The sequence below is a fragment of the Penicillium verrucosum genome (assembly GCF_028828655.1).
Source record: "Penicillium verrucosum strain IBT 35672 chromosome Unknown utg000001l_segment0_segment0, whole genome shotgun sequence".
Classification (NCBI taxonomy): domain Eukaryota; kingdom Fungi; phylum Ascomycota; class Eurotiomycetes; order Eurotiales; family Aspergillaceae; genus Penicillium; species Penicillium verrucosum.
In genome coordinates, this window is record NW_026643210.1 from 5,306,095 (window position 1) to 5,333,901 (window position 27,807).

Below are 27,807 nucleotides of genomic sequence, written 5' to 3' on the forward strand. Positions count from 1 at the left end.
ATGTTTGTCCCTCTCCTTTACTCCTCCCCTCTCTTTCTCTCTCTCTCTCTCTCTCTTCCTTTCAAGTATCTCCTCATAACATTTCCAGAACCTCGGGATTTCCATGTCAAATATCGAAACAGACGGTCTCTCCGTCACTTATTCCGCTGACCGAACTGGGTCTCCGGATCTACGACTGATCCACTATAATGATGTCTACCATGTTGAGTATGCGCTCATCTCTCCCTCCTTGCTCTTTCTACCTCTATAATCTTCAACTTAGAGCGATATTAAATTATGTTATTATAGATCCGGCTCTGCAGAGCCCGTCGGCGGGGTGTCTCGATTCCAATACCTTCTAAATCACTACCGTTACCACCCACAGTTCGCCGGGCAGCCCGATATCCTGACCTTCTTCTCCGGCGACGCTTTCAACCCGAGTATCGAGAGTACAATCACAAAGGGTAGACATATGGTACCATTCCTCAACACAGTGGGCACCGATGTAGCGTGTGTGGGTGTGAGTATGGCAACCAGCGGCCCGCCAGGCACATGTACACCGCTAATTCAAGCATCTAGAATCATGATCTCGATTTTGGAGTTGTTCAATTCCGCCATTTGGCTAGTCAATGTCACTTCCCTTGGCTTCTGGCGAACGTTCTTGACCCGGCACTAGGGGAGGATACTCCAATAGCTGACTGCGGGAAGACTCGCATGTTGACCTCGTCCAATGGGCTCAAGATTGGCGTATTAGGTCTTGGGGAAAGAGAATGGTATGCGCTACTAGATTGCATCTACTGATGACTTTATTTCTTTGCTTACTCGGGTTTACCTTAGGCTCGGCACAATAAACTCTCTTCCGCCTGACCTGATCTACAAATCCGCATCTCAAACAGCTCGGGTACTTGCGAAACAGCTCCGAGATGAGGGAGCCGACCTCGTCATCGCTGTCACCCACCAACGTGAACCAAATGACTACAAACTAGCAAACAACCTCTCACCCGATCTTGTGGACGTCATTCTCGGAGGCCACGATCACTTTTACGCCCATGCCGTCGTCAATGGAATCCACGTGATGCGGTCAGGGACTGACTTTAAACAGTTCAGTTACATCGAAGCTTTCCGCAAACCCGATGGTTTACCTGGTTGGGACTTTAACATTACACGGCGAGATATTGTTCGCTCAATTCCCGAAGATCCTGCTACAGTGGCAATGGTGGCTCGGCTCACTTCCAGCCTCAAGGCCAAACTAGACAAACCAGTCGGATTTACAGTCAGCCCGCTCGATGGCCGGTTTTCTACTGTGCGACAGCGTGAATCCAATTTGGGTAATTTTGTCTGCGACCTGATGCGCTTCTACTATGCGGCTGATTGTGCCATGATGGCGGGCGGCACAATCCGTGGCGATCAAATATACCCGCCAGGAATACTGAAGCTGAAGGATCTGCTGAATTGCTTCCCTTTCGAAGACCCCGTGGTATTATTGCGCGTCCGTGGCCATGCATTGCTGGCTGCACTCGAGAATGGGGTTAGCCAGCTTCCTGCACTCGAGGGCCGATTCTCGCAAGTATCCAATATCAACTACGGGTTTAAACCGGACGCACCTTCGGGGTCGCGCATTACATTCGCTCGTGTGGGCGGTGAGCCCATTGACTTACAGCGTGAATATCTTCTTGCCACACGCGGCTATATGGCCCGAGGCAAAGACGGGTTCACGTCATTGCTTATCCAGGCCGAAGGAGGTGACGTGGAGGAGATTGTGTCTGAGGAAAACGGTGTGCTCATCAGTACAATTCTACGGCAATATTTCCTAAGTCTCAAAGTACTCGGAAAATGGAACCGTTGGAGCGCCAGCTTAGGCCGACACTGGGGTACTGTACATCGCAATCTGCACGGTGAAGGCTGGCTGAAACCGGCATCTCCCAAAAGCGAGAAAAAGGCAGGCGAAAAACCGAACACGCGGCCCACTGTTCGACGGACAGCCCGGTCATCATACTACTATGGTCGATTTCCCGAGGAAATCGAACAAGGCACCGACGTTATCACCGGGAACGATACGAATGGAAATGTCATGGACTCCGACTCAGATGAGGATCCAGACATCCTCACATCCTCGCGACCAATCACAAATTACGTCACTCAGCCAGCGAAATCATCTGCTGAAGAAGAGTATCGTCTACAAGTTGCACGGCGAGTTGTCCGAAAGTGGATGCGGCACGCAGGTCTGCAGTCCAGAACGTTAAATAATATGGACGGCGAAGGGGAATTTACTCCGGCCTGGACGTCGGGAATCTCTCCTCGACTGGAAAGACGCATTGTGGTAGAGTAGATGTGCTTTTGTGTTTTGTGTCTTTTTTTTTCTTTTCTTTTGGTTTACTTTCTTTCAGGTTCTTCTTCCGGGTTGTCTTTGTTTTCGGGGATTCTCTTGTCCTCTCATGTTCCCTGTTCCCTGTTCCCTATTCCCTATTGCATCATGCACATGCGCTAGATGGTCTGGCGTTCCTGGAAGGACGAAATGTATAGATACCCTGAATATCTTCGAGCTATCCTATTCAATCGGCCTTCTTCCTGGGAATCTCTTTTTGCAACAGGTAGTCTCCTCCTCTCCAAGCCTTGTAAACCCCGTAAAGACCACAGAATGGCCAGACGTCCCAAAGAGCACGTTTGATGGATCCCTTCCACCCACTCTCGAACTCTCCCCGATGTGGACCAGGGAGGTCGGATTCATGCACTCGAACCTTTTCATACAGGGATGGAAGGTGTTGTGCATGGTATTTTAGCCGTAGAGAATCATAACCGGGCTTGTTGTAGATGGTCCAGAACTCTTCCTCTGTATAGTAAGTATGTGCATATAGCCATTTCTTTCCCCCAGACTGTGGACTTTGTGTTCAAGCTGCCGATTTTGAGCCACGAATCCGGCCTGATCGGTGGTAGCAGCAGGCCCCCAGATTCCAAAATTGAGCAGTTGAGTTCTTTGTGTATCCGCATTGACTCCCTTGCCGTCATCCGCCACCTCTCCTTCCAACCCACCAGCACTTCCTGGGGGTAGCGGACAGAGCCAAAGCGGATATTGTCCGAAGTTTTCAGGCCGGTCCAACCAGTCCAGGAACTCGGCAGCAGTGGATATTGGTACACCGACATCCTGGATGATATATCGACGCCCAAGCCCACTGACATGTAGGGCGTGGTACATCACCTGGGTGTGCATGAATCGGTTGAGAATCCAACGTGTGAGGAAGGTGAATGGAACACAGAAGTAGCGAAAAGCATAACGGGCAACCCAGAAACCACCTCGATCATAACGGAAAAGGTAGTCAGCGAGAGGAATGTAGTCCACCGCATCTGGCATGTGAGGTGAACTCTCTCGGTCGGACATGTGGGAGATCTTGGATTGAGCAATTCGGCCGACATGCAAATAGAACCAATCGTCTTGTCGGCGCGTAAAGTGTTTCAGCTTTACATTAGAAGTTTGTTCAACTTGCCTTCCAGCACAAACGACGATCTTGTCCCGTGCATAAACGATTCCATCCAGATATTCCGTGCTTGGATCAGCGCTAGCCTCTTCAAAGGCCTGCACCGCATCCTTCATGTTGGAATTGACATAATATTTCAGTTCCACCAATGGCTGTGACTTTTTCAATCGAATCTCCAATAGGGTGACTACCCCCAAGGTACCGAAGGAAGATGCGGTGCCCCAGAACAAGTCAGAGTGTTTATCCGCCACTTCCGATGCCGTCTCGACGCGGTCGTTGTATGCCTTCACCACCTGACCATCTGCCAGAACCATTTCAATCCAATTGACTGTATGGTCGAAAAATCCCTCGCGGAAAGAGCTACTCTCCCCGGATGTCCCCGAGAATCCGCCACCAACCGATATGTTGGGGAACTCGACAACCACCAAAGGGACCAAACCATGGGCCTTGGTGGCAGCCACCAAAGCACTCATAGAGACATTAGGCTCAACTAGAGCTGTACATCTGTTGGTATCGATCTCGAGGATGTGCGTGAGAGGTTCAGTGCTGACCGTGTTGGAGAGTGATCGATTGGAAGGCCGAGTACTGTTGGTGGAACCATGATATATACGAAATGGTTCCTGGAGACTGTGGAAGTCCGCTACCCGTGCTGAGATTTCCTGCACAGCTTTAGTATGATCCATTATAGATATAAAATAAATAAAGTAAGTAAATATAAGGAAAAGCCAGAAGGTGGGAGATATAAAGACACAGAAAGAGAATGGAATGAGGAGAATGAGGAGAATGTCACGACCTCGGAAGGGTCTCCGCATTTAAAGTGACCACTACATTCATGCTGTTATGTAGTTAACTATGTACATGTAGAAATTATATGAAATCAAATTCAGTACTACAATATCGGTATCATCAACATAAAAAAAGAAAACAAAAAAAAAGACACAGAATAGAAAATCCCAAACTTATTGGAGGCCAACTGGACGTGCTCCAGCAAGATTGACTACCCTACCACCTCCAGCTGCTCCAATTGTAGGCGCCCGAGGCTGTACCCAACCAGGAACACTAGTATCATGACTTTCACGAGCAGAGATGGTTTGCCAAACATTGGGAAATCCCGTGGGCAAGATCCCTTTGATTTTGGCACCAGGAACGGCGAACCGAGGCTCACGATGGAGAAGGTAACCGCCCATCAGCCTTTGTGTAATCAAAGACGCGAAGATCGACTCAATCTCTTGCATCATGGATATGTCTGCTTCTGTCCTATCGTCGGGGTCGTACGCATATGGATCCAGTTCGTAATCGCCATAATTATCTTCTGGGTCTCCATCGACCAATTGACCCGGTACATTAGGCTGTGATCGCCCTTCCTCAGTGTAGAATCCATCCGGGGCCAAGAAATCACCATATTTTCCTAGTATCTCTTGATCGGTGGCGGGGCTGGCCCTTCCGTCTGCCCCTTCCAAACGAGTGTAGTCGAGATCTGTAGGTTCGGGAACGACTTGTGATCCATAGACGTGGGGCGTCATCACAGCACTGGCCGGGCCATTTCCGGACGATGCGTGCTGCATTTGTAGCCATCGGGTTGCCGCAGCGAGCTTTTTCAGGTTGAGAACTGGTGGAGGTCCCTTCTGCGCCTGCGCCTGTGGACCTCCATAGGAACCTCCATACATGAAAACTTTGCGTGCAAAAGATCGCCACACGAGAATCTCACATCGATTTCGGAGAGTAAACAGAATTCCTTTACGTGCAAACCATTGGGCGGTCGGCGAGCCAAATAAGAGATGTTGTCGGAAAGCCAGGTAATCTCCCCGGACAATCAATTGACACAGAGGCTGGAAGTGTGCTGCCAATCCTTGTGCTTCCGGTCGTTGGAGGAGGGCCTGGGATGGGAATCGACCCAAGATAATGTTGCACGGAATGAGATATGAGAGGATCAAGTGTCGTTGGCTTATGGCCTGGCGGTGACATTGGTCATAGGCGGCCTGCAAAGCGATGTGGGCGGGGAAGAAGAGATTATTGGCGAAAAGGTATCGGCCGAGGTAGTAGAGATAGGTGACACGCTGTGAGGCTGGGAAGTAGGCCAATGGGGGTGATTGGGCGCTAATGCTTGCAAACATCTGTTCGGCGTTGCGTAGCTTGCCGCACTGTGTTCTGTCAGCATCAAGCTCCGAAAGAAGGTAAAATATTCTGGGATAGTCCCTCCATACCTGGAATAGCAGTTTCAGACAGAGATTAGCCATGAGATAGATACCGATGCGCTTGCCCTCCGGCTTACCAGTAGGGCCGGGGGTGCCGGTGCGATCAGTGAGGCACTTGATGAAGGCTTCGCGCACCACATTGGCCGATTTCTCCACTAAAGTGACCTTCTCAATGCTCTCGTTCTGATCCGCCAGACCTTCCATTCGTCGAATATGCGCGATCAGGTCCGGCCGACGATCGAGGCCCATTGCCAATTTTGCCAGAACTTTGGACAAGTAGAGAACCGTAGGAAGAACGACGACACCCATTTGACTATCTCCGAGGGCGAGCACACATTGACTGCAGTTGATGAGAAGGTTGGGTCAGCTTTCAAGCTCGAAGATATGAGTAGCATCCTCGTCTGGGGAGTGGGGAGTGGGGGGAGTAGAGTGCATTCAGAATCCACCACGAGGGCAGCAAAACTTACTTGAGCAGCACCTTCAACTGGTTGTATGTTTCCAATAAGTTATCAGTATTCATATCGCGCAGGAAGATCAGGTAGAGCTTGACGAAAGTCGGGAACGCCGTCCATGAGCCACCCTTGGATCGCGGCACGAGAGGCTCGCATCGTTGAAGTAGCTGGGCGTCGGTTTTGGAGCCTGGGGCATAGTGCTGTCGTAATTCACCGACCATGCGCTGGTAAATGTCAGAGAGCGGGGGCTCGAGCTGAAGAAAGTCCTGGACTTTGGCACCATCGCGTTTCTGGACCAATTCCTGCAAACTGCCGAGGAATTGGTCGAGGACGGGGGTTTGACCCATGTTGAAAGAGCGAAAAGCTTGGTTGACTGGTAGAGTCGCACCAGAAAAATTAATTTGATTGAACGATCATTGTGTCATTTAAAGATTCTTAAAGGTCAAAGAAACCAAACGCCGGAGAGTCGCAGAGTCAAGAGGCTCATCTTATTGACGGCATTGATGGGCAGAACCCGTGACCGCCCTTTGTATACAATTATGGATGTATGGACTGTCTATTCTACATAACTACCTATGTACTTGATTTTCTCTGCCACTTCTTGGCTTTCCCTTTCCGCTTTAGTGCTCAGGCCTTGCCGCTTTTTGCTCACTGAGTAGAACTGAGCACGCCCCTGAGTATTACATAATCATAAGGATCGCTCACTGAGCATCACCTGATTGTTATATAAGCTGAATGACTCGCTCACTGAGCGTGCATCTGTGCCGGGTTCCAGCTGAGCGGGACCAGCTAAAAGTTGAACGGGACCTGCAAAAATGATGACTACATGTGCACACAGTGTACTGAGGTGACCTAATCTTATGAGTTACCCTGGCTGCGGATGGGTCCCAAGGTACATACACACGTACATGTACATGTATAGCAACCCTCCACCAATCTCCTTCTTTCCCTCCCTCGTCAAAGCACTATCATCATCATTCGCTTTCCTTGATCCTCGCCCTGTCGAGATCTACATTGACATAATGCGCAACACCCGGCCGTCCCCTATGGTCCGCAAATTCATTCGCGCCAACGCCTCAGCAGACCCGCCAAGGCCGTCATTGTTGCCCTCATCTGACAATTCTGCCGAGAATTCCTGGCCTCAAGACCCTATCCGAGACGAATATTGCTTCTTGTACGGGACATTAATGGATCCAGATACATTATCCAAAGTCTTAGGATCGTCAAAACCACCACCTATGATGCGCCCTGCTAGGATTATTGGTTACGAAATCAAACTTTGGGGCCCATACCCTGCTCTCCTCGATAATAAACCACTTCATCCAGTCGATGGAATAGTGTGTGGCCTCTTATCGCCGACGCAACTTGATCGACTTGCCGCCTACGAAACAGATAAATATCATCTTCAAGCTTGCTTGATTAACGTTCTGAATAATGACGGTAGCACCGAGAAAACCATCGAGGGAGTTTCTTTCATGTGGAATGGTCGACAGGATGAGCTTCGGAAGGGTACTTTTGACCTAAAGCAATGGGGGAAGGACAGACAGCTACGTGAATTGGACTGAGAATTACAGAAATGTCCAGGTTGGTTATTCGATGCTTTACGTCAGTGCTGGGCTTATACACGAACAGGATGTTTACTTAAGAATTCGAAATTTGCTTTAAGACGTTTTGCTTCAGAAAATGTTGCTTTGAGACCTCGTGCTAAGCTACATACTACGTAGTTTCTTTATAACAATATTCTTTCGGTCACCTTCACTCTCTTTCACCTTAAGCATCTCTTACTCTGACACTGTCAGTTCTCGCATAGGTCTCGGCTCAATAGCTCCTGATTTCCTATAGAACAGTGACTCTAAGATTCCACGGTTGACACCAGATAGTTCAAAGCTGGTCAAAACCTTCTTTAATCCTTGGACATCTCGAGTAAACCGTGGGAACATGGCGTCTGACGCTGACATCTTGGACGAATGGATAAAAGATGCCACAAACTCTACCCATGGTAAACAAGATTTCTCGTCCTTCGAAGCTGGTGCTTGACGAAACTCAATTGTAGTTTTTCCTCCGTAATACAGATTGGACAGGTTCCAAGCGAAGTATCTTCTGCCGCCGTCGTTCAAAAGATCTGCAATTTCGACATGATTTATGCATCGCTCGATTAGAGCCAAGCAACGACGGAAGGATTTTCCTTTCAGGCGAGCATTGTCGCAGTAGTTACTAGCTGCGTTATAGATGAGCTCGGTGCCTTCCAAATTTGCATCATCGTGTTTTAGTGCGTTATTTTTTTGAGAGGGGAACAGATCGCGCACCTCAATAAATTGGGGCATGGCGAGAAGTGAGGGCCATCAAAAAGTAATCGCAAAATAAACAATATTGTGGGGCAAAGTGCTCCTTTGGGTATGGACTGGCTCTTGATCAGTCTGAGTAATCAGTGAGCGATCAGTGAGCGCTCATTGGACCTTACAGCTTTGTCACGTGATGTGTCTGAGCAGCTCACTGAGTCTGAGCCCGGACTGAAATTTACTCAGTGAGCCTGACTCGGAGCGCCCTCGTAAAAGCGGCGGCAGCTAAGACAGGAAAGCCCCACCCAGCAGAGGAAAAATGGTACGTATAGCTACCTAGGTATGTAGTAATGATGGTTAGTTATGTTATTTGATGGTGATTATTTAAAACATAATCAAGGCTTCATCTTCATCTTAAGAATAACTCTCCTAGGAAATAATACTTCACTGTTATTTAATAGGTGTACTCCTTGTATATATGTACTATGTAGCCCATATAGCCCATAGTTATAGCCCTCGGAGAGTGATATATTGTGCTACGATCACCATTACTATACGTCTAATTCATTCCTATTGGGATTATAGACACCCCAAAAGTATTATCTTCTCAAGCATACCTTATTAAAACTGGTCGACATTGGTGGAATGGGCAAGGTAAAACAATTTCACATGGGATTTCCATATGTGGAGGGTGTTATGGAGAATAAATCAAGCCAATACATAGACTACTACTAGTTTATAGTATCTCATAGGTTATAAGTCGACCTAAAAATGTGCCAAGTACGTTGTTCTGGGATCAGGTTCTCTCTTATATGATGTCATCTAACTGTACCATCACATATAAAAGGGCATAAATCTCACAGCACTGGGAACTGGAAGTACAACGATTTTTGTTTCCTTATTTTCCCTTCTCAATAGTCCTCAATTCTCACCTGTACAAAAGAAAAAAAAACTCCCTCCATCATGGGTTCTGAGTCCTTTATCTCAGCGCTATCGGCCTTCATCCGGCATCCATTCGTAGAGACCTTTACTTGGCTCTACATGGCTATGCAAGCCGTGTTGGTTTACATATTTTCTCCTATACCCCCACCTCCTACCGCTCATAATCCAAATATTCCACGAAAGAGAGTTGCAGTCATTGGCGCAGGACTGACCGGTGTGTCCTCGGCTGCCCACTGTGTTGGCAATGGCTTCGATGTCCAAATGTTTGAATCTAGACCAAAAGAACAAGGATTGGGAGGCATTTGGAGTGTCAGTTCTACTTTCTACTTTCTGTTTCTAGTTTTTCTTTTATCACTAATACCTTTATAGAGAGTTAATTCCACCTCCGCATTACAAATCCACAGTGTCATGTACCGTTTCCATCCTTCGGTCCAGTTCGACAGCGCATATCCCACTCAGGAACAGATCAAGAAGCAAATCGTTGATGTTTGGAAGAGATATGATCTGGAAAGACGCACTACCTTCGAGACTAAAGTTACGTCCGTGAAAAAGACCAAGAATGGCCAGTGGATTATCAACAATGACGAAGAGCAATATGGCCGCTTCGACGGTATCTTGGCTACGGTAGGAGTGTGTGGAGATCCTAAGATGCCACCGCTACCCAGCCAGGAAAAATTCAAGGGCCAAATCTACCACTCCTCTGAATTGGATGGCAAAGACGCCAAAGGCAAAAAGGTGCTCGTCGTGGGAAGTGGTGCTAGTGCCATCGAGGCCTTGGAGTTCGCCGTCAAGAATGAGGCTGCCGATATTGATGTTCTTTCTCGGTCCGATAAATGGATCATTCCTCGCAATATACTCGTGCAGTCTCTGCTAGCGTGCAATATCTTTGGCCAGGAAACCTCACTCTCGTGGATTCCCGAATGGCTGCTGCGCAAGTTTTTCTATCGTGATCTGCAAGACATTGCGCCGACAGACAAGGGAATATTTACCGGAACTCCGGTGGCCAATGACGAGCTGTTTAACCAGATCCGTGAGGGCAAAGCCCACTGGTTACGAGGTGATATCGTCTCTGTGGAAGAGAAGGGTGTGATGTTTAACTATCGATCTAAAGACGTCCCCAAGGGAGGACCTGGTCGTGAACGACTGGTCGAGGGAGATATCATCGTCATGGCAACTGGTTTCAAACGGCCTTCATTGACCTTTTTGCCAGATGAGTGTTTCGACGAACCCTACGGACCGCCTAGTTGGTATCTCCAAGTTTTCCCACCCAAGTACCCAGATATTTGCGCAAACAACAGCACCTACGTCGATGCAATTGGTACAGTGGGCAATATGCACATTGGAATCTACACGCGATTCCTGCTCATGTTCTTGACCGACCCGTTGACCAGACCTACTGAAGGATGGATGAAGACCTGGATTGATTTCACCAGGTTCATGAAACGTCTGGCACCCACCGGAGCATTTGACTTCTTTACCTATGCTGAACTGATCTACTGGTACTTCTTTGTCCTTGTTGTCAACCCGTTCCGTTGGAAGTGGGCGTTGTTTGTGTTTTTCGGTATTGGTCGAGGCTTGCCCTTGAAATTTGTGGAACAGGAAAACTCATTCCGCAGGGAACTGAAAAAACAGCGCAAGTCAAAGAAAGCTCATTGAATTGGGATGCTATGAAACGTGTTGAATGCCATGATGGAGGATGGATGTGCAGCGAAGCGACAGCTATGAGGGTCATCATAATTTTGAATAAGATGCTTTGCTGGTTGGTTTGGAAGACAATTGCCAAGTTGTATTTTATGTGATATAAAATATATAAAATATATAAAATATATAAAATTAGACATACCACCCGATGATAGAAAATGTACTCCATCATTGCCCTTTAATTTCTGGTATCTTCTTCTCCATGTTGTAGGCCAGATTGCCCCCGCGCAAAAAGCGACCTGGGATATAACCCTCCTCTTCCAGCCACAGTATAGGCCATAGCAAACTCACACCCAGGACACAGAAAAGGGTGGCAATGAGATGCCAACCAAAAACAATCCAATACCCAATATGTGGCATGATAAACTTGATAAACTCTGATGTTTGATACAGATCTTCTTGCTTGGAAATGTAGTACAGCTTATGATCACCATTGGTCGTAGCCTCGCTCTGGACCGAGTCGTACGTCAGATCTAAGACCGTCGTAAGAGTCACTGGAGCGACATGGAATGGAACAAGCCAAATGGAGAAGATCTGTGACATATTCACATAGAGTTTGAGTTTATCCTCATCAAATGCTAGAGGATTGGGTTAGCGTCTGTAGTCAAAATTATGTCGTCCATGACCTCAGAACTTCTCGTATTGACATACCGATAGAATGAATCTCTACCTCGATCCGGGGTGACATGATCTTGTACCATTGGAATATCTTTGAAACCCACCATCTGCTACCTTCAAATCTGGGCACTCGGCAGAATGGATGAACAAAAGATGCATTGTTGGCGAAATACTGCTTGAGGACGGTTTCTTGCAAAGACGGCGGCGACTGTGTCAGACGCCGGATAACGGTAGGTATATCGGCCACTATACGGATGAGTAGGAGATAAACCCAGAAGATCAAATTGACAACGCACCTGGGTTTTCCATTTTAATCGAGGTTCAAGAGTGTTGTTGGGAAGAAAAGAAGCAAAAGAAGCAAAAGATGCAAAAGATATCAAGGAAAATACAATGACGTCATGTTGGGTTTGTAACATGTGAATTTCATAGTTCTTCTTAAACAGGGGGGTTTCTTTCAATAAAACATGATTTATAGGGATATCAAAAGATTACCTAGGTATCTTTCTATCAACCTTAGGATATGCCAGATGCCGGTCTTGGTCGGCATGCCGAGTCATTATCTTCTGGCGGTGAGGCATAGCATACACATATAGTACAGCCATAGATTGAATTGATCCGGTGAAATCATATCACTTCAATGTATGTCGTAGAATGTAGATACAGATATGCATTGGTCAAGATGGACCTTGGGTAATCAAGAAAAACTCCAAAGTGATTGAATCCCAGAAAGAAATGCCTTTGAACATGGAAATTGCACGCTGCAACCACTTTTTTACCGCTTCCAGCTGTCAACCTTCTTTCGTCGCTTGTCGAAGACCTGACCCATGCCCACACCATCACCGCGTTGCCCGTCCTCGTTGCGGACTCGCTTCCGACTTTTTTCGAGTGCAGCTCCGTTGCTTTTGGTTCTCCGGGTGAGACGTTCAATGTTGTCTGCGCCCTCGTTAAGTCCCTTCCATTCATCGCCACCATACGTGGTATCCTTTCCGCGACCCCGTTTGGCCAATTCCTTCTTAGTCTCTTTCGGCAATCGGACAAAGTTGGTCTCTTCGTAGGTGGTACGCTCTGCCTCGCGCTCTCGGTCTTTCTTCGACTTGACCGTTCGGCCACCATCAATGATTGTGCTGCCGATACTAGGCTCAGCCATAGGCGCGGACGACATTTCAGCGCTGACAAATTCATCAATGACGTTGGATCGAATGGGCCTGCGGTCCTGGCGTTCGCGGCGTTCCGTCGTAGGCAGGGAAGTTGGCATAATCCTCGGGGGGCGATAAATGCCATCTCCGGGTCCTTCGACGGCGCCCTTGGAGGGCTGGGCCTTCTTCTGCTCGGCCACTCCCTTAGAGAAGGCAGAAACATTGGGTCGGTAGGCCATTTCATCGATGTCCTCTTCATTCTCGCTACCGCTCGCATCTTCATCTTCACCCGATGAGGCCTCGCTGTCTGATGTCGCGGCTTTGCGGCTTTTCTTAGTCTTGGCCGGCTGAGCCTTCTCTGTCCGCTCCGCATCCTCTGCGGCCTTGATAACCTTGTCCACCTGGTACTTCAATCTTCCTTCCAAAGGACGAACACCACGCTCGAGGAATACCCGAAGCTCGATCAATTTCTTGCGAATATCATCTTCGAGGGAGTTGTCCGTCGATTGGCTCTTCTCTTTCTGGGTTTGTTTCGCCGACACATTTCGCAGTTGGAATATAATCAGGAATACGAGGTTTTGCAAGTAGGAGAGGAGAATTTCGCTCTTGGTGTCGAGGAGAGAGATGCCATCTTGGGGAGGCTCGATCGTGACATCGGAAGGCGCATCCTTGTATGGCTTGGGTAGAGAGGAGGAAGTTGTCGATAGACAGGTGTTCAGAGTCTCGAGTAGTGTCGACAGACTTTGAGGGCGTGCAGACGCCTGTGCTGGAGCCATGGTTGGAAGTCGATGGTTTATAGAGAACAATAATTCGCGAAACAAAAAAATTTGGCCGCTTCGACGATAATCACAGTCACGTGCGATAAGAACAAGGCACCAAGGCACCAAACCAGGCATCCGTAGATCGTCATTGCCAGTCTGTCACTCGCAGTTTGTTACTTTGGCATTTTTACCTCTCTTCGAGTATCGCGAGTTTCTCTCACAGATGAGACCGTGATTCTGACTTTCTAGGGTAGCTTCGCGCTGTAAAGAACCCCTTTTCTTTCTTTCACGAACGCCCATTGAGACCCTAGCTCTGCTCCTATCCTTTGCCAAACAAACAATTGAGGTTGATTTCCAGACCCCCCAAATTCTATAGAGACACTCAACATGCGGTTCATCGATCGAGCGTTTTTTCTCTCGTCAACTCTACTAGCTATCCCTTCTTTAACCTCGGCCTTTTACCTGCCAGGTGTTGCACCAACCTCCTACGACGAAGGACAAGCAGTTCCACTTTATGTCAACCACCTCACCCCCAGCTTGTCTCGTGATGATCAACTTCATTCGGTCTTCTCATATGACTACTACCATCCAGCATTTGGGTTCTGCCGACCTGCCGACGGTCCTAAAGATGTGAGGGAATCTCTGGGGAGCATTCTATTCGGTGATCGAATTCGCACCTCGCCATTCGAGCTTCACATGGCAAAGAACGAGACGTGCAAATCGATATGTGCAGAGGCCAAATTCGATGATCGGAGCGCAAAATGGACCAATCGGCGGATAGCTCAGGGCTACAACATCAACTGGATTGTGGACGGGCTCCCAGCCGCGCAGTTGAACTATGACGGTGTTACCAAGACCAAATTCTACAACCCCGGCTTCTCTCTGGGTGATCTGGACGATAACGGGCAGGCTCTGCTCAACAATCACTACGATATTGTGATTGATTACCATAAGGTGGGCTTCGGCGGCAAGGATAAATATCGCGTTGTTGGTGTGCTTGTCCAGCCCGAGTCCCGCAAGGATTCCCGGAATTTAGAAGGAGGGGCCGCTGAATGTGGCACCCCGGGCAATGTCCTTACGCTCAACGAGGACGGGGAGACTACAGTCACCTGGACGTATAGTGTGTACTGGAAGGAGTCCCCCACAGCCTGGGCTACCCGGTGGGATAAGTATCTGCATGTCTATGACCCCAAGATCCACTGGTTCTCTCTCATCAACTCGGCTGTGTTTGTGGTTTTCCTCGTAGGTATGGTCAGCATGATTCTAGTCCGCGCACTCAAGAAGGATATTGCTCGCTATAACCGGCTGGATTCGTTCAACCTGGAGGATTTGGATAGTACTTCGGCTGCGATCGAAGACGGAGTCCAGGAGGATTCTGGATGGAAGTTGGTCCACGGCGACGTCTTCCGGTGCCCCCAATCTCCACTGCTGCTGAGTATCATGGTTGGCAACGGTGCCCAGCTGTTTATGATGACCGGTGTAACCGTTGGTAGGTAGCCCAACTCACGCTCTTCTTCTCTTGGGTGCTAATTCCTTTAATTGTTAGCATTTGCCCTGTTTGGCCTCCTCTCTCCTTCCAACCGTGGATTCCTGGCTACTGCCATTCTCCTGATTTCCGCCCTTTTCGGTGGTATCGGTGGCTACGTGTCGGCACGAGTGTATAAAACATTCGGTGGCGATGCTTGGAGGCGCAACATTATCATGACACCTCTGTTCACCCCTGCCATTATATTTGGTACTTTCTTCACGCTGAATCTCTTTGTTTGGGCAAAGGGATCCAGCGGTGCCGTGCCATTTGGAACTATGTTGGCACTGCTCTTGATCTGGTTTGTTATCAGTGTACCATTGAGTGTGGCAGGCAGCTGGTTGGGATTCAAGCAATCGGTATCAAGATCCCCTACTATATGCAAACATTCAAACAACTAACCTCACTTTCCAATAGCCGCTTGAGGGTCCTACCAAGACCAACCAAATCCCCCGACAGGTTCCTCCGATGGTTGGTAGCTTGCGCACAATTCCATCGATTCTGCTGACCGGAATTCTGCCCTTCGGGGCGATTTTCGTCGAGCTGTACTTCATTATGACTTCCCTCTGGACCAACAAGATCTACTACATGTTTGGCTTCCTGTTCCTCTGTTACGGCCTGATGATCATTACCTCTGCGGCTACTACCGTCTTGCTGGTATATTTCTTGCTGTGTGCAGAGAACTACCGATGGCACTGGCGTGCATTTATAGGCGCGGGTATGACCGGAGGATATGTGTTTGTGAATGCACTCATTTTCTGGGCGACACGAGTTAGCTTTGGTGGAATAACTGGGGCAGTGCTCTATGTGGGCTATTCGGCGTTGATCGCCTTCGTTGTGTTTGTTCTGACTGGTATGTTTTCATTCCATGTCTTCCGGATGTGCTTTTTTACTAACTTCTGTGTAGGTTCCATTGGTTTTCTCGCCAGTTGGGCATTCATCCACCGTATCTATGGCTCAATTAAGGTGGATTAAATGTCTCCCTATTGGTGCTTGTAACATTTAGCCTTGCATCTTGGGGTCTTCATGAGAGAATACTTTCCTGTTTCTCGTATGTTTTGTGTTAGTTTTTTTTTTTTTTTTTTCTTGTTTGTTCCCCTTCTCTCATTTCTTGGAGAGAAGTCGACTTTGTCGCAGATAGATTACAAATGTTTTTTATATGGAGAAATGAAAGTGACTATGTAACTATACAACACGCCGACTGAAGTTGATAGAAAAAGTGCCAAGGCCCAGAGCCACGGGACGTTCTGGACATCCTCCGTTCTCTCTCTCGTTTCGTCACCTTCTTCAACCTCTTCTCTATTCTATTCTTAGAAACGTGAATTTGTGTTGTATTAGTTTATCTTGTTTTGTCCTGTTTCCTCTTGATTTATTTTGTTTTATCTTTAAATCGCTTGGACTACTCCTTGCGTAGACCTACAACTCATCACTCAAACATCCCGCCTGTTTTTACCCCGCGTCACTACCTCCGAGCCCATTGCAGGACCACCTCTCCCCGATTTGGTTTGAAGTTGGTGCGCTTGATACTGTTCGAGGTATTTCTGACTATGGGCAAGTCGTAAGTTCTACCATCCTTTCCCATTGTTTGAAATAGCGGTGGAACGGACCCCGCGAGTTTCAGAATCCGCATTTATCTCGGGGAAGGAGTCAGGACCCAAAGGCCCCGTACTTTTGGTCTGAGATGTGGAATATCATGCGAACTGAATACAGAGAACCCTCGCTGACACCCTATTCCGCAGTCAATCAAAGCTTTCGCCGACGCAGCTCGATGAGCTGCAAAGGGCAACACATTTCGATAAAAAGGAGCTACAACAATGGTATAAAGGTATGCGGAGATGGGGGACACATATGAGACAAAATTCAAACCCGATTTGCTAATTGTGGGCTTGTCTATTAGGATTCCTCAAGGATTGCCCGTCCGGTACCCTGACCAAGGAAGAGTTCCAGAAAATCTACCGACAGTTCTTCCCCTTCGGTGACCCGTCCTCCTTTGCCAACTATGTCTTTCGCGTTTTTGATTCGGACAACAGTGGGATGATCGATTTCAAAGAGTTTATCTGCGCCCTTTCCGTGACTTCACGGGGCAAGATGGAGGATAAACTGGATTGGGCATTCCAATTGTACGATATTGATGGCGATGGGAAAATCACTTATGACGAAATGCTGGCCATTGTCGAGGCGATCTATAAGATGGTATGTATACAACAGGGGGTTGTGTGTGAAATCCATATCCTAATTATCCTAATAACTAACGGGAATACAGGTTGGATCTATGGTGAAACTTCCCGAGGACGAAGATACCCCGGAGAAACGCGTACGGAAGATCTTCCGGATGATGGACAAGGATGAGAATGGTAGTCTCGACATCGAGGAATTCAAAGAAGGCAGCAAACGGGATGAAACCATCGTCAGTGCCTTGTCGCTTTACGACGGATTGGTTTAGATCGTTGCTTGGGCGAAATACTGGCGCAATGTGAGGTATTCTCTTTTAAATGGGCGAGGGGGATGCATTGCATATTCTCTGTTTTCTCTGTTTTCTCATTATTTCCACTATTTTCTCTGTTTCTCTGTTTCTCTAGTTTGTGTGGTGTTTCCTCTTTTCGATTACCCCCCATGTCTTTTGTATATTTGAGAGTACAACCTTCCAAGGTTGGTAGTGAAGTGTGTATGTATACAGTGTCTATCAGCTTCAAATGTTGGCTTTGGACTGCGACTTTGATCTGACTTTGACTGTGTTCTGCTAAGACTATAACCGGAATGGTGGATCATCATCTCATATATAGTAATATGTCACAATAAAAAATCCCCAAAGTCGACACCGCCGCAGACTCACTACTAGCTCTTCTCCATTCTATCTGGAATTGATGTACAAGGGTATCTGGAAGACGCAAGAGTCAGCCTCCGGCATGCAGGGTGCGATCTAATGTACTGGAAGAAAGAAAAAAAAAAAGGCAAGGAAACATGGGAAAGAAAATATGTATCAAAATCACATCAGAAACAAGAAAAGCCTGCTGACCAGGTGATCAAAGAAGAAAAAGAAGAAACTCGTGAGACAGCGTAAAGAGGAATCAATATAGACCAATGTTAATATTAGCCAATATCAACCACCACATGCTAATGAAAGAAGCACGAATTGCACGAGATCTGGGGCGCACGGTAGACTGCCATCAAGTCTCAGAAGCAGTTGTGCAAGGAATGAGCAGCTTTCCGACAGTGGGTTAGGATCATCGGCGATCAAAAAACCAACTACTGCGCTTCCCGGTCGCTTCTTGCGATTGTACGCCCGCGACGTTCGCATTCCCCGGCCCGTCACCACCCCCGCGTAGTGGCTTCGCGATGCGCGAACCCCCGAAGCTAAAACTCGCATTCCCATCCATGCTCGGTAGGCCGCGAGTAGAGCCTTGCTTCGCCGCTTCGAGACGTTCCTTGACAGCGGTGAGTTGAGCTTCGAATCTATCAGCGTAGTTAGTATTGAGTATCGTCAAGCAAAATCCAGAATCAGTTAACGCATACCGGTGGTTGGCTTGCGTAAGCTTCTCTTGGCTCTCCTGGAGCAGGGATTCCAGGCTGGCAATGCGCTCGTTTCTTGCAATCAACTTCCGCTCAGCGATTGCGACCTCCTTCTTCAAGCTACTGTTTTGTTCAACGAGTTGACGTTGTACATGGGTCAGTTGCTCCAGGTTGCGCTCCAAGAACGCCATCTTCTTCTGCTGAGCCCGGTTATTTGATGATCGAAGCACGTTGTTATACTGCTCTCGTGCATCGTCCAAGGAGATTTCCAACTCGACGACACGCTCGCAGCGGTTCTGCAGGTCACGCATGAGAGACTTCTTCATGGCATCGAACTCGGTGATCTGCTGCTGCAAAGTCTTGCTTGCAGCACCATTGGTGGAGGTTCGGGACTGGGTGTCGACAAGAGATTGTCGCAACTTGGTCAACTCCTCATCCTTGCGCGAAATGTCAGAGCGAAGATCCTCCGCCGCCGCACTCTCAGCCTCCTTCTTTGTCGCGTAAACCTGCTCTAGTCGTCCTCGAATCTCTTCCACATCGCCCTCGCCCAAGTTGCGCGTCAGGAGACTCTCATACTCTCGTTGCAGGTCATCTAGCCTCTTTTCCAGGTCTGCACGGCGGCTGTCCTGCAGCTCGCCAAAGTCACTTCGGTCGTTCACGGTCAGCTCAGCCTGTCGGATAAAGCCTTGTGCCTCAAGAAGATTCGTGCGAAGGTCAAGAATGTCGTCTGGTGCAATGACTTCACCTTCGGAGCTGATTTGGTGTAGAGCATCGACGCGCTGGATGAGATCCTGCAACTTGCGTTCGTTATCGGAGAACACATCGCCACCGAGGTCAAACCCAGCCATCATCTTCGCCATCTTTTCAGTCTTCTTCTTTTCCTTCTCATCAAGTGCCGCAGTGGTCTCCTTTGCCCTCATTCGGACATCCAGAAGCTGCTGCTTCACTTCATCTAGCTCGCCTGTGAGTTCCAAGTTGGCCTCCCGGAGGCCATCCATGGTGATCGCGGCTTCCTTGCTCTCATAGGAGACTTTCTCGAGTTGCATGCGGAGCTCGTTGACTTCTGTTCCCAAGCGTTCATTATCCTTGCCTGTTCGTGTGCCATTCTCCTTCATAGACTTAAGCTCGTCGCGTGCCTCGCGGAGGCTGCGCTCCACGTTGACAATGTGTGACTCCTTCTCCGAGAGCTGATCTTGGAATTCATTCTCACGGCGCAAGAATTCCTCACGCTCGTCCTTCTCCAGCACCAGGCTGGGAGTGCTGGACCGATCTCCAACCCGTGAATCTGGGCGTGGGGTTTCTGAACGTGCAGTCTCCTGTAAACGCGAGGGGGTACCCGGTCGTGGGGCCCGGGCTTCAGTTTTCGCAGCACTGACAATTTCGTTTCCTCGCGAGGGGGTCCATTGGTCCCTGGGAACGCTATCACCGCTACGCCACATGCTGACTTCGCCCTCAAGCGCTGAGATGTAGCTTTCGAAATTCGTCATTTGACTTTGCGCCTTGCGTAGCAGTTGCTTCATCTCAGATGAGCTCAGCTCTGCATTGACCTTGGCCTTGTTCTTGATGGCCTTGGCGCGCACACCGAAACGCAAGGTTGAGATTGTTTCCGCATCGTTGTAGCTGCTGGGCGAACAGTTGATAATCAAGGTCGTTCGAGAGTTACCACCGAGGGACTCTTGGAGAATTCGAGTGAGTTTGGAATCACGATAGGGAATGTGTGTCGATTTGCCATCAGTCAATGCGTTGATGACCATTCCCAGCGCACTCAAACTCTTGTTGATCTTCTTGGCTTCCTCCAGAGTCTGGCCACTTGCGCCGGTCTTCCCGACCTTTTCACTACCGGCCAAATCAACCAAAAACAATTGTCCACTCTTGGCGGACCCAGTCTCAACATTTTTCTGGGTGACGGTGATAACGAAGATGGAGTGGGAGCGAGACGATTCTTGGTTCATGTTGGTTGCAGCGACGGCGCGTGCCGCTCCTCCCCGGCGCATAACTTCGTAGACCTCCTGCACGCTGGAAACGTAGACCTCCAGCAATCCCTTAACGTAGACTCCGCGAGCTTTCTCTTCGTGGACCGGTAAGTTGTCGTTTTGGGGCACGAGTAAATCACGGATCCGCTCCATGTAGATTTCCATGTAGCTGACCCGTACGGTATACTCGATGTTGCTCGGGCTAGTCAAGATACTGGCGAAGATTTGCTCGATCATGCGTGGAATGATACCTTTCCCCATGTCATCATCGATGTCGGAACCCATCATCGTATATGATTTTCCGGCACCAGTCTGACCGTAGGCAAAAACTGTGCCGTTATATCCATTTAGAATATCGTCCACAGTCGGTCGGATAGAGAAGTCGAAGATATCGTTTTGCGCGGTGTCCATAGGGAACACCCGATCAAACGTGAAGGCCCCTGTGCCCTCTCGGGACTAAAATATTGGTCAGTATAGCCCTCGTGGTTTCTGACTTCAGATCGGACTCACGTTGATGCTACATGACTCTTCATTCTCGAATTCGACGATGGGCTTACCCCCAGAGGACAATTCGACCTTGTTTTGCGGACGGAACCTAGCAACCACTATAGATGTACACTCAGTCTCAACTCAATAAAATGCGCCTTGGTTTATTATGCCAGTCTGTGCATACCCTTGATGGTGTTCGACCCCGCGGACCTGTGGAACCATATTAGCGATGGCCAACACACGATAGCACCGAGCATATACTCACGCCATGTTTTTAGAGTGTGAGTATTAGCTATGACACGCGCAAGCTAAAAGATATACCCCGAGCAGGGGGTAGGTGGACCTCGGGATTCGTCAGAAGCGTTTCAAATTAGAACTCGTCTGTTGCGGTGTAGTGGCTCGGAGGAGGGGGTTGAGGGTCAGGGGGTCCACGTGCACCGTGGACCAAAACGTTCAGGAAATGAAGGGGAAAAAATAAACCAACAGTCAGGCCGCAAAGAAAGGACGGCCAAACCAAGAAGACCTACAAGGGGACTTTGTAGGGGAGGGGGTAACGCGAAAGAGTGGGATTTGAACTGTTGACAGTCACCCCGTTTGGGCTTACCGCCCCCGGACTCGGATATGCAACCATCCTGCAGATAAGCTTAATTACAACCATTGAAGGAAGCAGATACCTAGGTATGTGCATATATAGGTAATCGAACATCTAATTTACTTGCATGTCCAGTTATATTCTCTACAATGCAAGATCAAAGCACAAAGTTTGCAGGAAAAGCAGGCTAATGCATCAAAAAAACTATGAGACTAATCTTGTAAAGCTCGCCTGGGATGACTTGGTAAAGGATGAAGAATCATGAACTAGAGATATCAAAAAAGAGATATCATATGAAATGGAAAGAAAACGACGGTAAAATAGAGCAGAGAAAGAATAAACGACCTGAAAGAATAAGATACCAAGCGCCAGAAACCCCATGCTGTGCAGATCAAACGGTCAAGCGGTTGTGCTCATTCATAAGAATATCAGCCCATCAAACTCGGCTGAGCGAATTTGTTGGCTCAGTTGTCCTCCCAGCTTTTCTCGACTGTCTCTCGCACTCGCTTGGTGTACTCTTTGCGGTTGTCTTTGTAGAGGTTCGAGGCCTCGACGTTGGCCGGAGATGAAGTGTTAGGGTCATTCAAAAGACTATAAGTAACAAACCGCATATTAGTATATGTGTGGTGATCTTTCATAACCAAGCCCACCCTACCTTTGAATGCTGGTAAGAATAGCTGCCACATCATATGTCGGACTCCAGCGGTTCTGCAAAATATCGAGACAGAGCTCGCCGGTCCCATACACATTGGGATGGAACATCTGGCTTATGAATTTCACACCCGGGGGCTTGTTGGGGTATTGTTCTTCGAAGTTCATGACCAGGCGGAAAGTACCATCTTCGAACGGAGTATCGGCGGGGCCAATGATGACGGCATTCCTGACATTTCATCAGAATCATTGTGAAGAGCCTGATAGCATAGTGCAGAAAAATCATACCATGTCATGACATTATCAGCAACTGGAGATGCAGAGACGCCGGCTGGAGGATCGGTTTGCATGCGCTGCGAGTATGGAATGTTAGCGGGGGCGAATCATCTTGGACATAGAACACCGGGAAAGAATCTAAGAAGTAAATGTGGGGCACACGAAAAACACAGAACGAGTTCCAGATGAGCCAATTCATGGATACAGTGGAAACGTTCAAATAACCCCAAAGCAGGGTGGTGGTATTGACGCGTACCTTGAAGTCCCGCATGAGACGACGGCGGGCAGATGTAGACATGATAGAACAATCGAGATAGGCGAAAAGTGATTTAAATCGGTTGTTGAAGCTGTTTATGTGTAGCCAAGATCAAGACTTTGAAGAGAAAGTCAGGGTAGAAGGAAAAGAAAGGAGAGGGTGAGGGGAGGGAGCCCAAAAGGTCACTGATACGGTAGGCGATATGCAGCGAAGCGATGGAGGGGAAGGCCGGGGGAAATATCTCAATGGAGAAACTAACCAAAATAGGTTAGACTTAAATTAAGAGAGCGGGTCCTTGTAAGGTTGACTCAGCAAGTATTATGTCATCCATGGATAGCGCCGGGCCACAGTGACCGCCTTGGGAACCTCGGTTCAAGCGGAGTGGCGGTTATAGGCGGTTGTACGGGCGGTTGAATTCCGGCATGCACATGCAAGAAGAGCATTCCTCATCTCTTAGTTCTTGATTCTCTCCTCTCATAACCCTTCCATCCTTCAGTACTGTCAAATTGTCATTGATTCACACACACCATATTGAACACATCATGATTTCTCTAGGCGTGTCTGCTCGTCTCCCCAAGCGGGCCTTCCCCGCATTCCGCACCCAGCGACAGTTCAGCTCCGCACGCCCGACATGTAAGGAGGTTCAGGAAGCTTACATTTTGAGTGCGTCTCGAACACCAACAGCAAAGGTATGTAAATTTGAAAAAATGTTCCTAGGAGCGGTTCACTAACTTCGGGTTTCCCAGTTCAATGGTTCTTTTGCTTCCGTCTCAGCACCTGAGCTTGGCGCTGTCGCAATTAAATCCGCCCTAGATAAATCCAAGGTACCTGTTGAAAAGATTACAGATGTGTATATGGGAAATGTTTTGCAGGGCTCAGTGGGCCAGGCGCCTGCCCGTCAAGCGTCTATTTTTGCCGGTCTCCCTTCTACCGTCGAAGCTACAACAATCAACAAGGTCTGCGCTTCTGGCTTGAAGGCTGTGGCACTTGCCGCACAAAATATTCAACTGGGCTTGGCAGAGGCACAGGTGGCTGGTGGTATGGAGAACATGACTCGCGTCCCCTATTATATGGCACGTGCCAGCCAATTGCCCCCCTTTGGTGAGATCAAGCTAGAGGATGGCCTCATCAAGGATGGTCTATGGGACGTTTACAACAAGTTTCACATGGGTATCTGCGCAGAACAGACTGCGAAGAATTATGACATCTCACGGGAGGACCAGGATTTATATGCTATCCAGTCATACGAGCGGGCCCAACAGGCGTGGAAGGAGAGCAAGTTCGCCGATGAAATTGCCGCGGTTACTGTAAAAGGTAAGAAAGGAGATATCGTTATCGAGCGGGACGAGGGCTTCGAAAACCTGCGTGCCGATAAGTTGAAGAGCCTAAAGCCCGCCTTCCTACGTGATGGAACTGGTACAGTAACCGCCGGCAACGCATCTACCATGAATGACGGAGGATCTGCTCTGATTTTGGGTAGCAAGGATATTGCTCGTGAATATGGCGTTGGCAGCCGTGTCTTGGCCCGTATCGTTTCTACGGCGGATGCCGCAATCGACCCTGTGGACTTCCCAGTGGCCCCTGCCAAGGCAGTTCCGATCGCGCTGGAGCGTGCCGGTATCACCAAGGACCAAGTGGCGGTATGGGAATTCAACGAGGCTTTTGCGGCTGTCATCAAAGCCAATGAAAAGGTCAGTGCCGTGTTTGTCTAGCTCGAAATCAAATCTAACTCATATAGATTCTCGGTTTGCAAAACGCCAAAGTTAACATGCTTGGAGGCGCCATCTCTCTCGGCCACGCCCTGGGCAGCTCAGGCTCGCGTATACTCGTCACCTTGCTCCACCAATTGCAGCCCGGTGAGTATGGAGTAGCTGCGATCTGCAACGGCGGCGGTGCTGCGACTGCGATGGTTGTACAGAGACTGGATCGGGTGGATTGATTTCACCGAAAACTTTCCAGTGTCTCCGCTGGCAAGTTATGACTGATACACTCAAATGAACAATCCACCTGCATAGCGGGGAAGTGTAGCTTTCCTGCGATTTAGATTAACAGATTGGCCAAAATACTATCTATTCATCTGGTGCTTTCCAGGCCCTTTCATGTATAAACTGTTCGCCTGTTCTTTTCCGGGCTTTTCTTACCTGGATGTATGGATATATGCTATGCATGACTCTCTCGATCTCTTTTTTTTTCATCTTCCTGTCCTAGATCTATTAGATATCTCCGTAAAGCCCCTAATCCATTTTTCTTACCCTGTTTGTGTCATATTCAATATCTTATTGTTGCTAATCGCCCAACTTTGAAGTGATCCTTGGAGTATTTCTATGGTCTTCATTGTTGACACCTGATTTTTCAGGAATCAAACCAGCAGAATGCGACCCAAACAAAAGCAGATCTCTGGCTTCTCTTCTTCATATATCTTCATATCCTGCCTCGCAAACCCTTTATTTACTAAGAATGCTGGTGTAGCAAAGATCTGATGTCTGACACCATGTTGAACCCTGTGGCTCTATCATTATCTCCATCCTGTCATGACGCCATTTCTTGGTCCCCGGACGGCGAGCTTGCTATCGCTGCCGGTGAATACTTCCAAATCCTGGTGTGTATCCAGTTATCCGATGAGTTTGGATATATCTAACATTTTGACAGACACCAAAAAATGCCAGGGATGAGGATTCTGCCCCCAACTCAACCCAAGATTGGCTCATGGCTCGTGTTAAAGCCAACTTGTTTACCAACCCTGAATGGCCGAGTTACCTTCCGGGAAATCGAGATGATTTTTCCGTCGCCGCAGACCTTTCAGAAAGCAATGTCGTTGGTCTGGCTTGGTCACCAGCAGGACTAGGCAAATATCGACGTAGCGTCCTAGCCGTGCTGACGTCGAATTTGGTGCTGTCCCTCTGGGAGCCGATTGGCCTTAAGAGGCAATGGACTAGGGTTGCCGTCATCAATCATGTATTTTGGTCACAGCTGCAACCATCACAGGACCCAAATAGCCATGGCTTTCGGAAGGTTAACATTCGATCTTTTACCTGGTGTGAAACTTTGAAACCTTCAACGCCTACCCCCGGCTCTTCCTTTCTACATTCGCACGAAAGTCGCTGGGGAATTCCACTTTTAACAGTGGTGAACGATCTCAATGAAGTCATGCTAGTGCAGGTCCGCAGATCAGACCCAACGAATAGCCCTTCCAAGCCCTATGATCTTCAGATGCTGTCAATTCACCCTTTAAATCCCCTGGAAACAAAGAACAACTCGTTGTGCTCCGGATCACTCTTTGAGAAGGCAATAAAAGAGAGACAACGTACTACTGCACTTTCCTGTGGTCCGTGGCAGGTTTCAGCCGCGACGAGCCCAGGAAACTTTGGCTGCGCAGTCGCCATGATAGCTGCAGTATGCGGAACGCAGCTTCGGTTAATGAAACTCGAAGTCACCCTCGATAGCTCGCTCGGGGAGACCTCACAACAGTACATGCTAGTCACAGATTTGATAGAGCATCCTTTGGACCAGTTCGATCAGAAGTTGGCATATTACAACATCGCTGGCCCGCTTAGATGGCTCCATACCGTATGCTTGATCTCTCGTATCCGTGCTGAAATGGGCAGTTCCGCTAATAAACCCCTAACAGAGATCATCCACAACAATTGGTCTGGTAGTGGGCGCCATGGCGGGTTTCATCGCCATAACCATGCCGTACGCTACGTACATGGGTAGCGTTACCAATTCTAACGCCTTCGAATACCGTCATTACCCGATCTATGAGCCAGAAACCGAGGATAACAAGGGACACCAAGTAAGGCACCTGGAGCCGATCTCTGGTATGTCACGCAAAATCTACAAGGCCCTTTCAGCACTGCTGACCCGCAATAGCAATGCTCACTTCAATGAATGAACAAAGCCAAACATGCAAGCTCCACCTAGGCACACTCGGTGGAATTGGCTTAGTTGCAGAATTTCATCAACTCCAAAGTGATAGTGCTCTGCAACAGCCAAAATGGAAACGCATGATTGAAGAGTTCCAAGATGATTATGACTTGGAGTATGATTTAGGAGGAATGTCAGTCTCAAGGATCTGGGGACTCGCAGCCTATCGCAACATCACTGCGACTATCTTCACTTCACATCCCACGGACATGATCGAGTATCGCATCACCTCTGACGACAGGTCTATGATTGTCTTTTCGGAAGAGGGAGAACGTACGACAGACGCTCAAACCCTATTTGCGGCGCACCACCCCGGTGGTCAAACTTCCAACCACAACCGGACAGGAGAAGTAATACGTTTCGTGCTACCTGGTGACGACGGCAATATTGAACCTGACCCGGAGAGCCAACGTCTGATTTATGCCGTGGCCTGTCGTGCCATCGTGGATACAAAGGACAAGTCGCTTCGGCTTCACGCTCGGCGGTCTCTAGAGCGTCTAGCAGTAGTAACAGGCGCGGACCTGAGCGATGAGATTTCCAAATGCAACAGCAATCCCACCCCGGTATCTGCGAGGACTATAGATCAAGTTACTGGCCCAGGCGGTTATATCTACGAGAAGTGCGAAGTTTGTGATGCGGGAATTGGGTGGCCCTCGGCCCAGTTGGCTCAGTGTGCCAATGGCCATGTTTGGGGTAAGCCGCCTAAGCTTGAATTTTGTTAGTAACATACTGACCTTTTTCATGAATATAGATCGATGTGGATTGTCCTTCCTTGCAATTCAAGAACCTGGGATATCTAAGTATTGTTCTGTCTGTCGCAAAGAAGCCCTGGATGAAGAACACGTGGCGTGCATGCGTGGGGGGAAGCAAGGTCGAACATTCGATGCTCTTTTTGAGACGTTTGATATCTGCTTGGACTGCGCAGCCAAATTCCAGGCCAGTTACTAGATGTCCTCGAATAGGATTTGCAATGACTCCTTGATGGCTAGCGGCTGCAAAAAGGAGATATTTGCCCAAAAATGTAATATGACAATGCCACGTAATGATTCCAACACATCGTCATATTCATGTTATT

The 27,807-nt window shown here is 48.5% G+C and overlaps 14 protein-coding genes across 14 annotated transcripts; 7 read left to right on the top strand and 7 right to left on the bottom strand.

Moving 5' to 3' along the window:
• Window positions 1-103: 103 nt before the first annotated feature.
• Window positions 104-2,308, top strand: N7516_001957 (putative 5'-nucleotidase; the record flags this gene model as incomplete). Its single annotated transcript, XM_057214677.1, has 4 exons — window positions 104-207; window positions 289-499; window positions 559-752; window positions 817-2,308. The coding sequence occupies 4 exons, from the start codon at window positions 104-106 to the stop codon at window positions 2,306-2,308; spliced, it is 2,001 nt and encodes a 666-aa protein (XP_057076560.1).
• A 447-nt stretch (window positions 2,309-2,755) lies between these two features.
• Window positions 2,756-4,135, bottom strand: N7516_001958 (FAD-binding oxidoreductase; the record flags this gene model as incomplete). Its single annotated transcript, XM_057214678.1, has 1 exon — window positions 2,756-4,135. The coding sequence occupies one exon, from the start codon at window positions 4,133-4,135 to the stop codon at window positions 2,756-2,758; it is 1,380 nt and encodes a 459-aa protein (XP_057076561.1).
• Window positions 4,136-4,411: 276 nt separating this feature from the next.
• On the bottom strand, window positions 4,412-6,446 carry N7516_001959 (uncharacterized protein; the record flags this gene model as incomplete). The annotated part of the gene is made up of 3 exons (XM_057214679.1): window positions 4,412-5,593; window positions 5,657-5,987; window positions 6,115-6,446. The coding sequence occupies 3 exons, from the start codon at window positions 6,444-6,446 to the stop codon at window positions 4,412-4,414; spliced, it is 1,845 nt and encodes a 614-aa protein (XP_057076562.1).
• Window positions 6,447-7,007: 561 nt separating this feature from the next.
• N7516_001960 (gamma-glutamylcyclotransferase family protein) lies at window positions 7,008-7,664 on the top strand (the record flags this gene model as incomplete). Its single annotated transcript, XM_057214680.1, has 1 exon — window positions 7,008-7,664. The coding sequence occupies one exon, from the start codon at window positions 7,008-7,010 to the stop codon at window positions 7,662-7,664; it is 657 nt and encodes a 218-aa protein (XP_057076563.1).
• A 216-nt stretch (window positions 7,665-7,880) lies between these two features.
• On the bottom strand, window positions 7,881-8,423 carry N7516_001961 (uncharacterized protein; the record flags this gene model as incomplete). Its single annotated transcript, XM_057214681.1, has 1 exon — window positions 7,881-8,423. One exon carries the CDS (start codon window positions 8,421-8,423, stop codon window positions 7,881-7,883), a length of 543 nt encoding a protein of 180 aa, XP_057076564.1.
• Window positions 8,424-9,341: 918 nt separating this feature from the next.
• N7516_001962 (flavin-containing monooxygenase) lies at window positions 9,342-10,976 on the top strand (the record flags this gene model as incomplete). The annotated part of the gene is made up of 2 exons (XM_057214682.1): window positions 9,342-9,629; window positions 9,690-10,976. The coding sequence occupies 2 exons, from the start codon at window positions 9,342-9,344 to the stop codon at window positions 10,974-10,976; spliced, it is 1,575 nt and encodes a 524-aa protein (XP_057076565.1).
• A 213-nt stretch (window positions 10,977-11,189) lies between these two features.
• On the bottom strand, window positions 11,190-11,948 carry N7516_001963 (uncharacterized protein; the record flags this gene model as incomplete). The annotated part of the gene is made up of 3 exons (XM_057214683.1): window positions 11,190-11,599; window positions 11,673-11,885; window positions 11,936-11,948. 3 exons carry the CDS (start codon window positions 11,946-11,948, stop codon window positions 11,190-11,192), a joined length of 636 nt encoding a protein of 211 aa, XP_057076566.1.
• Window positions 11,949-12,411: 463 nt separating this feature from the next.
• On the bottom strand, window positions 12,412-13,551 carry lcp5 (small subunit rRNA maturation protein LCP5; the record flags this gene model as incomplete). Its single annotated transcript, XM_057214684.1, has 1 exon — window positions 12,412-13,551. The coding sequence occupies one exon, from the start codon at window positions 13,549-13,551 to the stop codon at window positions 12,412-12,414; it is 1,140 nt and encodes a 379-aa protein (XP_057076567.1).
• A 372-nt stretch (window positions 13,552-13,923) lies between these two features.
• N7516_001965 (transmembrane 9 family protein) lies at window positions 13,924-16,036 on the top strand (the record flags this gene model as incomplete). Its single annotated transcript, XM_057214685.1, has 4 exons — window positions 13,924-15,025; window positions 15,083-15,420; window positions 15,479-15,914; window positions 15,969-16,036. The coding sequence occupies 4 exons, from the start codon at window positions 13,924-13,926 to the stop codon at window positions 16,034-16,036; spliced, it is 1,944 nt and encodes a 647-aa protein (XP_057076568.1).
• A 572-nt stretch (window positions 16,037-16,608) lies between these two features.
• Window positions 16,609-17,504, top strand: N7516_001966 (EF-hand domain-containing protein; the record flags this gene model as incomplete). Its single annotated transcript, XM_057214686.1, has 4 exons — window positions 16,609-16,619; window positions 16,801-16,886; window positions 16,959-17,254; window positions 17,325-17,504. The coding sequence occupies 4 exons, from the start codon at window positions 16,609-16,611 to the stop codon at window positions 17,502-17,504; spliced, it is 573 nt and encodes a 190-aa protein (XP_057076569.1).
• Window positions 17,505-18,285: 781 nt separating this feature from the next.
• Window positions 18,286-21,303, bottom strand: N7516_001967 (putative kinesin family protein (KinA); the record flags this gene model as incomplete). Its single annotated transcript, XM_057214687.1, has 5 exons — window positions 18,286-18,514; window positions 18,575-21,000; window positions 21,055-21,149; window positions 21,218-21,243; window positions 21,299-21,303. The coding sequence occupies 5 exons, from the start codon at window positions 21,301-21,303 to the stop codon at window positions 18,286-18,288; spliced, it is 2,781 nt and encodes a 926-aa protein (XP_057076570.1).
• Window positions 21,304-22,089: 786 nt separating this feature from the next.
• ubc2 (E2 ubiquitin-conjugating protein RAD6) lies at window positions 22,090-22,850 on the bottom strand (the record flags this gene model as incomplete). Its single annotated transcript, XM_057214688.1, has 4 exons — window positions 22,090-22,216; window positions 22,281-22,505; window positions 22,565-22,629; window positions 22,809-22,850. The coding sequence occupies 4 exons, from the start codon at window positions 22,848-22,850 to the stop codon at window positions 22,090-22,092; spliced, it is 459 nt and encodes a 152-aa protein (XP_057076571.1).
• Window positions 22,851-23,350: 500 nt separating this feature from the next.
• Window positions 23,351-24,747, top strand: N7516_001969 (thiolase family protein; the record flags this gene model as incomplete). The annotated part of the gene is made up of 3 exons (XM_057214689.1): window positions 23,351-23,497; window positions 23,555-24,499; window positions 24,547-24,747. 3 exons carry the CDS (start codon window positions 23,351-23,353, stop codon window positions 24,745-24,747), a joined length of 1,293 nt encoding a protein of 430 aa, XP_057076572.1.
• Window positions 24,748-25,299: 552 nt separating this feature from the next.
• N7516_001970 (uncharacterized protein) lies at window positions 25,300-27,680 on the top strand (the record flags this gene model as incomplete). Its single annotated transcript, XM_057214690.1, has 5 exons — window positions 25,300-25,407; window positions 25,458-26,375; window positions 26,437-26,626; window positions 26,679-27,425; window positions 27,484-27,680. The coding sequence occupies 5 exons, from the start codon at window positions 25,300-25,302 to the stop codon at window positions 27,678-27,680; spliced, it is 2,160 nt and encodes a 719-aa protein (XP_057076573.1).
• Window positions 27,681-27,807: the final 127 nt, after the last annotated feature.